Source organism: Glycine max, chromosome 6 (assembly GCF_000004515.6).
Source record: "Glycine max cultivar Williams 82 chromosome 6, Glycine_max_v4.0, whole genome shotgun sequence".
NCBI lineage: Eukaryota > Viridiplantae > Streptophyta > Magnoliopsida > Fabales > Fabaceae > Glycine > Glycine max.
The window spans coordinates 17054082-17062832 of NC_038242.2; the positions used below are offsets into that span (position 1 = coordinate 17054082).

At 34.4% G+C, this 8751-nt stretch overlaps 1 protein-coding gene across 1 annotated transcript; it reads left to right on the forward strand.

The window, feature by feature from the left end:
- Positions 1 to 608: 608 nt before the first annotated feature.
- Positions 609 to 2376, forward strand: LOC106799018 (uncharacterized). Its single transcript, XM_014776964.1, has 8 exons — positions 609 to 719; positions 798 to 1060; positions 1150 to 1317; positions 1392 to 1496; positions 1597 to 1675; positions 1772 to 1867; positions 1967 to 2058; positions 2286 to 2376. The coding sequence occupies exons 1-8, from the start codon at positions 609 to 611 to the stop codon at positions 2374 to 2376; spliced, it is 1005 nt and encodes a 334-aa protein (XP_014632450.1).
- The last annotated feature ends 6375 nt before the right edge of the window (positions 2377 to 8751 follow it).

Genomic DNA, 8751 nt, shown 5'->3' on the forward strand with positions numbered 1-8751 from the left:
TGGCTGACCTGAGCATCCAGGCCGTGTTCGCGTCCCAGGGACAGGTGTCACAATAAGCCAATACTTTGGCCAAGCCTCACGTGCTTCTAGCACATCGTCACCATCGATCAACCAACAACAATTGGCTGATATCATCGGTGGAATTAAGGATGACATAAGAAAACAGCTACAAGATGAGATAAGAAATGAGGTACAGGATGAGATAAGAAATGAGGTACAACAAGAACATAAGCAGCAACAAGAGGCTTGGATAAGGGTAGTTGAAGAAAAACAGTGCCAAAATTTTGGAGATGATGAAGCAAGAGTTAAAAAAATCACTGAAAGTAGAGCTATCTCATATTGCATCACATCAGTCAGCCCCCATTGAGGCGCCAGAAATACAAGCTTTACTTGCGCGTGTTAGCACAAAGGGTAGCTGTGCTGGACCTGAAGGAAGCGGATTACTTAAAGAGCTTTTGAATGGTGATGACGATCTGATGGGCTTGTTCGTAGTTGTTGGGCAAAATACTGTGCTTGCGGGCTTGGGAAAAGTGTTTGAGAATTCATCCACCATACATAATGTTCGTTATGAAAATGATGTTGTTAAGGTTTAGGTTGTCAGAACATACATGCCTCATGCTGAGGTCCCTATTCCTACATCAGAGGTTCATTATCTTGAGCAGGCCGTTGGCACATTCGTCGCATGGCCGACACATCTTGTTAGGGAAGTAACTAATGAGGTTAGTTTTTTTCTCCTATGAATCTGTTCTATTTGTTGACATGCATAATTACTTGTACACTAATTTCAATTATCATAGGTGGTCGTAGGACCCGATAAGCCTCCATCAAAGTCTGTTGGAGAGCCAAACAAGTTAACATCTATGGCCACAGATGACCCACTGGGAGAATTGGTTAAGAAGTCATATGTGGTTTACACAAAGCCAATGGAGTTGCCATGGGACGAGGCGAAATTTGGGTTACCTAATGCCACAAATGGTTTTTTCATCACACATGCAGATGTGACTGAAATCATTTTAGGTGACAAATGTTTAAACATATCTGTACTGCAGCTGTGGATGATGTAAGTAAATCATATTATTTGACTGGTTGTCATATCTTATTGTCCACTCCATATTTGTCTAAGAATATTGTTGATTTTGTTTAAAACAGGTTTATGAATGATTGGAGTACAAGCATTGGTTTTTCTCCAGTGTACGGTTTCCTTGAGCCCCAGTCTATACGCTGCACAAAGGACACACATGAAGAATGTCAAAAGTACATAGAAACGTGGGTCAAGGAGTCACATCGAGAAATCTACTTAGGACCTTACTTCAATCAGTAAGTCTATTCATGTGGTTGTTATTAATGTGTTTGCATCAGTTTGATGGTGAATTTCATGTTGTTGACTTCAGGGCACATTGGCAACTTCTTGTGTTGTGTCCACGAGAGAACATTATAGTATGGTTCTATTCTGTACGAAGAAAGCCTGATGTTCACATTAAGTTTGCAGTGAACAAGTACTTCGCAACCTTATTCAATTTAGCATTGGTCATTACTTGTAGTTTACTAGTCAAAACATTACATGTTAACTTCGGCTTTTGTTATTGTCAAACTTAGTGCAATGAAGAAAATATGCAGTAATCTCCAAGGCAAGGACAATGCACCTCCACCTCCACCTCAATGGATTGAGGCTAAGGTATGTTGTAATCCCTGTTTTTTTGAAAATTGGAAATAAGTTTGATGTTTCAATTGGAATGATCCAACATTTATTGAGCGCTTATATTGCATGTAGAGCCACGTACAAGAAGGAGCATATGAGTGTGGATATTATGTGATGCATTGGATGTGGTGCATCGTTAGTGGCGGTTTGAAAAATGAACTCCACAACGTATGTCCTCTATTAGACTAACAAATGAATTTGTGTAGTATGAAATCGTGCTTAAATGGTTGATGTACTAACTAAATTTTATTTTCTTCCCCTTGGTAGTATTTTTCTGATGGAACAGCATTAGACACTGACACCATGACGACACTACGCAAGAAATGGGCAGCCTATTTTCTAGAAGTTGGAAAATGGATGTAAATTAAACAAATTTAGATGACATAGGAACATTAATCACCTTTGTAACGTAAAATTTTCATTGCACAAGACACATCATTATGTCTGGTCATGACTTTTAATTCGACATCATTACATGATTATGTGACTTGTTTACGTTATTAGTGTGCACTGCTTTTGGGTTGCATTTTGTATTGGTCCCAATATAGGATCAGTTTTTTTGTTGTGCAACTCTAATTGTATGTAGGTCAGCGTTTGACATGTTCCTGCTTGGGTCGTTCAGTCCGCCGCAACCTTCTCATACATTTGTCCAAGAAATCATCAGAAAAGCTCCTTAGGTGCTGCAATAATCACCTCTCTCCTTTTTTTTAAATTCAAATTTTATAACTTTATAATTACAAATAAAAATGCTAAGTTATTTTGATATTGTTGATGTATGGTATGCCAAGATGGTAGCCTACTGTTGATTATAGATTTTATTTGAATTTGATATTGTTGTTCAATGATTTTCAAAAAAGAAAAAAGCAAACAGAGGATGGTGAAACTGGTTTGAATTTAAGGTGTTTGATAAATAGAGCGCATCTTTTTTGTTTAACAGTGCTAAATTTTCACACTCAAGATTGAATGGAATACATCGATTCAAAATGTTATCCGGTACTCTCTAGTCTCAAAATGAAAATGTCCTTTGATGAATGATTTGTTGTACCTTTGTTTTGCATTAAATTTAGATTTTTTCTCTAGAGATATTGAAAGGGCTCTTGGATTCTTTTTTTATTTTTTATGTGGTTATTCTTTTGCTAGCAGAACCAGGGGTGTAAGAAGAAGTTGAAGTGATGGAACCCCAGGATGAAGAAGAGATCCATAACTGTTTGATCAAGCTGGTTGTTTTATTGTTCCTTACCTTGGGTTATCTTTCTAGTTACTGTCTTTAATGCAACATCAATGCTAGTGAAGGAATTGACTCTATTGTTGATATTTCATTACAGAGAAGTAATCCGGAAAGGCGAAGGGATAAGGTCTACATTGGTTGTGGAGCTGGGTTTGGTGGTGACAATCCCTTGGCTGCTCTTAAGTTGCTTCAAAGAGTTCAAGAACTAAATTATCTGGTTCTTGAATGCTTTGCCGAGCGAACTCTTGCTGATCATTATCAAATCATGATGTCTGGTGGTGATGGTTATGATTCTCAGAGTAGGTGTTTCCTGCTCTTGCATTGTTCTAATCTTATTCTTAAGTTTAATTTTTGTAAAACATTTCTGCAGTTTCTAACTAGATGCATATGCTGCTGCCTCTGGCTTTGGAAAGAGGAACTTGCATAATTACCAATATGGGTGCAAGTAAGAATTTCTAATGCTGCATTTAATGCATCATATAATAATTATTGATTATCAGAAGATATTATAATTTATATGTTCAACCAAGTTTTTTGTAATGCATTTTGTTTGAATTGATATGTATGGTTTCTCTCTTGTTTTTTCTAACTTCATTCACTCTTTGTTTCTGAAAGTGGATCCTCTGGGTGCTCAACAGAAGGTCTTAGAAATAGCTAACAGCCTGGGTCTCAATGTTTCTGTTGCTGTGGCTCACGAGGTGTTTGTCACTAATATAGTAGGTATTTAGATTTCCCTGTAAACTTTCCTCTGACCTATGTTATTATCAAATTTTAAATGAATGATTGAATTGTGAAGGGGGTTTTGAAATACCAACTAATTTCCAATTTAGTTTATTTGTCTCAAGCATTTGTTTTTTTACCTACTGTTACAATTTCTAGTTTTCATTTTGTTTCGTATATGTTGGGTGATCCCTCCTTTGGTAATGGTCCTTGCTGGAGTAGAATGATTGATTCTGTACTGGGATAATATGTAGAGTGTTACTTCTCTCTGATGTATAAACAAACAATAGGAGTGCCCTAATAAGGAGATTTTTCTGGTTAAAACAATGATAGTTATTAACCTTATGAGCTCTACATTTATTTATTCAATTTTTTTTCTAGTCTTTAGCACTTTTGCAAGGTGTTTCCCTGAAATTATTGATGCATCTTATTGTACTATTCTTTCGTCTTTTAATATATTTATATATCAAAGAATTTGAGGGATTTTCTTATTATTCTTTGTGCTAAGTTCTACAACTTATATATATACATACAACATCTTTCAGGTTCAGGATTTTCACCAGCAAAATCATATATCATGGAGGGTGTAAGAATATGTTCTCACGACCTATAAGGCTGTCTATGTTCACATATAATGTCATTCTCTGATTAACTCTATTTTTTTCCTTTCATTTTTGTGATGTATTTCCAACCAATTTTTGGGCAGCATTCACTCACCGGCCTGCATCAAATGTCAGATGTACTTTTCATCATACTTGTTTTATTTGGTGATGTCATATGACAAGTTTAGTTCTTAAGCCTGTTTTGGTTAACTATTTATCGGTTGTCATATGAAGAATTTTATTAACTATTAGATACTAAACCATTCTTGAGCATTCACCTAATAGCTTAAGCTTTGGGGATAGTTGGTCATTATTCATAGACATTGTATCAGTCTTCATAATCAAGTGGATAGTTTGATTCTTGCCACCTCCTTTTTCTTAGCAAAAAAGTTGAATTTTACAGTAAGGTAGGGTAAGCCATGCATTATTCATGTTTTAAATCCAAAAGGCTCTTGCATAAAGGGGAGTGGTAAGTATAAAATCTTTCACATAGTCTTCACTTAACAACTTAAGCTTTTATGAGAGTTGGTTGTTGATATTAATGATTGCTTTTGAAGTTTTTCTTCAGTTATTTACTTGTAAGAATGCATTCTGATTTACTTATTGAACTGAGTGAATGGACCAATCTATTCCACTCTGTCTGTTTGTAATATTGTCATGTGCATAATCTGATCAAATTTAGTTATTCATACATGATTTCTCCACTTTATTAGACTTCTGTTAATCTGGATGTGAAATTTGGCTGTAATTTGCAAAGGGTATCAACACCTACTTGGGAGCTGCTCCTATTGTTCCTTGCCTTGAAAAGTACCAACCAAATGTAATAATTACATCGAGAATTGCAGATGCTGCTTTATTCTTAGCACCTATGGTACGAAATGTGATATGTTCTTTCCTTTATATCCCCCATCTTTTCCTCCTTTCTCCATCAATGCTTGCTTTTTAGTGATTGAATTGATTCAGTCTTCATATGGACAATATTGTTTCTTTGCAAGGTATAGGGAGTTTTATGAAGTTTAATTTGTTACTTGATTATTTATTTTAAGCATGTAAATATAGACTCCATTAACTAATGTCTACTTAGGATAACTCTTCTTAAAAGCACTATGCTTGTTCTTATAGAGTGGGATCCAGATGCTGAACCACAACACATTGAGCCATCTCCTTATCTTTTTTTCAATAAAAAAATGACAGAAGGACCGATATAGATATATTCGGTAGCTTTTGGTGTGCAGATGAAATGGACTTGAACATTCTGTTCTGTTTTGTTTCATTTTATTCTGTTTAGTAGAGACTAGAGAGAGATAATTGTATTTTTCTCGTACTAAAATTTGTCACATTAATTAAGATTTTATTTCAGAAAAGTTCTAGACTTTTTTGAAGAGCATATTACATTTTTTTTTCTATAATGTAACTAATATTTTAGATTGTACTATCCTAACAAGCAAAGATAGGATTGCAAGTGTTCTGTTGTTCAGTTCTTAATAGCTTAGTTATCTGTTGGACATAATTCTGATCAAGTTGGTATATGGGTAGGTTTATGAGCTAGGATGGAACTGGGATGAATTAGAGCATCTAGCTCAAGGATCTTTGGCTGGCCATCTTCTAGAATGTTGTTGCCAACTCACAGGGGGATATTTCATGCATCCAGGTATGCTAATATAGCTTAACTCTACCCTTGCATATGGGATAAAATATAAATGGATGGGTTGTGTGAATGAGAAAATACTGTTTAAGATATATCTTGTTTGTACGCCAGACTGTGACCTCCAAACATTCTTTTATTTTTTTTTGTTTTGAAAAACATTCCTGTGGTTAATGGCTTTTATTCTGAATATAATATGATTGACAATTACAGTTAATATAGCATTGTGTATTATCTTCTTACTTCTTTAGTTATTTTTGAAATCTTCTGTTTACCATAATCCATATGCTTTTGTGGGTTGCATTTTTAATTGATTATATAATAGTTGAAATTGTAATTATATTCTTGTTTTTTGCAGCATGTTCCCTTAACTCATGAGACTTTTTCACAATTAACCATTATGCTGGAGATGTAAGCTTGAGAATTTGTATTGTATTACATAGGTTCAAAATATTTTGTTGAATTTCATTATTCGTACTGTATTACATATAAGCAACATAGCTTCTTGTACTAATTTAACCTGAGTTTATAAATTTCCAAAAAGTAATAAAAAAAAAATTCATATTCTACATCGGTTCAATTATAAACGATGTAGAAAATATCCTCATTCTACATCGGTTAGGCGATAAACGATGTAAAAACTGTTCAAATTCTACATCGGTTGATTGAAGACCGATGTAGAAACCTTTCCATTCGTGCCCATTCTACATCGGTTTAGTGATAAACGATGTAGAAAATCTCCTCATACTACATCGGTTTGACGATAAACGATGTAAAAACCTTTCATTTTCTACTCGGTTGATTGATAACCGATGTAGCCACGTTACCATATCTAGTCATTCTACATTGGTTGAACTATAATCGATGTAATAACCTTTCATTTTCTACATCTGTTGACTGATATCCGATGTAGAAACCTACTCATTCAACATCGGTTTCAGCCTTAGAACCGCTGTAGAAACCTACCCATTCTACATCGATTGTAGCTAGACAACCGATGTGGAAAAGCCGCCCTTCAAAGACGGTTATAAAATCGATGTTGTGATTCAATGACCCCGGGTTATCACCACGCGTCATAACCGATGTAGAAAGGGCGTTAGAACCGATGTAGAAGGCCTTTTTTTTAGTAGTGTCATAAAATTCTTTTCATTGGATGCTACATAATAGTATGTCTATAATTTTAATTGCTCGCGATTGAAGTATTAAAAGTAAAATTATTTTAAGTGTGATAATGCACGTGTAATTACACGTGATATGTTGAATGTTTCTACTTCTTATAGATAATTTTGTTGGTATCCTATGATCGATGCAACTCTTTCAATGTTTTTAATTGTTCTCATGTTATTTTATGCAATTATTATATATGATGAACTAAATTTAATATCCATCTATGTCAGAATTTACACTTTGGGAAAGATGAGTTCACCTTAGTCTTGTATTCACAAATTGAACTGTATATGAAATATCATAAAGTGTGGGGGTGTCTTGCAAATAAGGAGTAAAAGATCTAAAAAAGCTAAGGATTTTGCTTTTGAATTTTGTTCTTTTCTACTTAAAATAATCCTAAAACTTATGGTCAAAAAATAATATTGCGGGTCTGCTTACAAAAGGGTTGACAGTATTTAAGTCGTCGAGGAAAATGAGACTAAAACTCATTATTTAGTCACAACAATGGACACCTGTCTCCATGTGATTAGTGATCTCATGAATGAAGTTCAATGGGTAACAACGAAATTGTTTGTTGATTAAATTACACCAAAATAAAATTTTGTGGAGTTATTCCATTTTTCATTCCTATGACAAGGTGTATTATAAATTGTGGTAATATTAAGGTTGGGGTATTTATATATGTGTATCTTATTTGGTCTAAAAAAATTTTATCTCCTAATGGATTCGATGACAATTATTATAGGGGTGAGGGTCACAAATCACTCTTTGAGGATTCACATAGTGAATGTGGTGGTGGGACCGCCACTCTGAGATATGAACTAATCTCTAAGTGAAATTCACGGAACAAGATACATGCGCAAGGCCGTGTAACACGCAACCATTGATTAGAACCTAAATGAACATCAATATTATAGGTGTTGTGTACTAAAGTCCGGTTAAAGAAGTTGTAGTTCAAGACAATTAAGTCTCTACATTTTTCTCGGGTAGAAGTTCATAAACACTAGGTATATGGCTCAAACCCGAAAGGTTCCTTACACTGAAATACAATATCACATGCTCTTTCTTTTATGTTTCTATACTTAAAGCCCGGTTACGTTTGTCTTTTTGTTCTACACGTTGGTTTCCCACGTTCACTAGGTGTGGTAGTTTTTTGTGCTATTGCATATTGGGATCTATACCTATATATATTTCTCTTCTTTAGCCAACAGATACAAGTAGAAAAACATTTTTGCATTCTCTTCTAAATTTCTTCTTACTTTTTTGAGAGAAAGAACATTGGTGTTCAAAAGGTTTGAAGATTCTTTCATTGCACCCGATCGAAATCAATGGATTGTCATATCTTGAGAGAGAAAAAAAATTAGATTCTCCTACTAGTGCAGTGGGAAACATTTTCTCCCTAAGGATAACGTTTGCGTACTTCAACCTAGACTGTTTAAAATTTCTCTTTTAAATTATTTTCCTTTGTGCTTATTATATGTTATATTGAATGTTAATCCATGTTTTGTCATATTCTGAAGTTATATTACTAGTGTTCTTTCATTTAGTTTGAGACTTTGCATCTTCTTCTCATTTATTTTATTTTATTTTCTAACATATAATTATATACAACACATTGTGTTGGAATGAAGTATAACATTTGCATGTCTTATTTGTAAGATGATAAAATGGGCAGGTTAGGCTAGTCCCG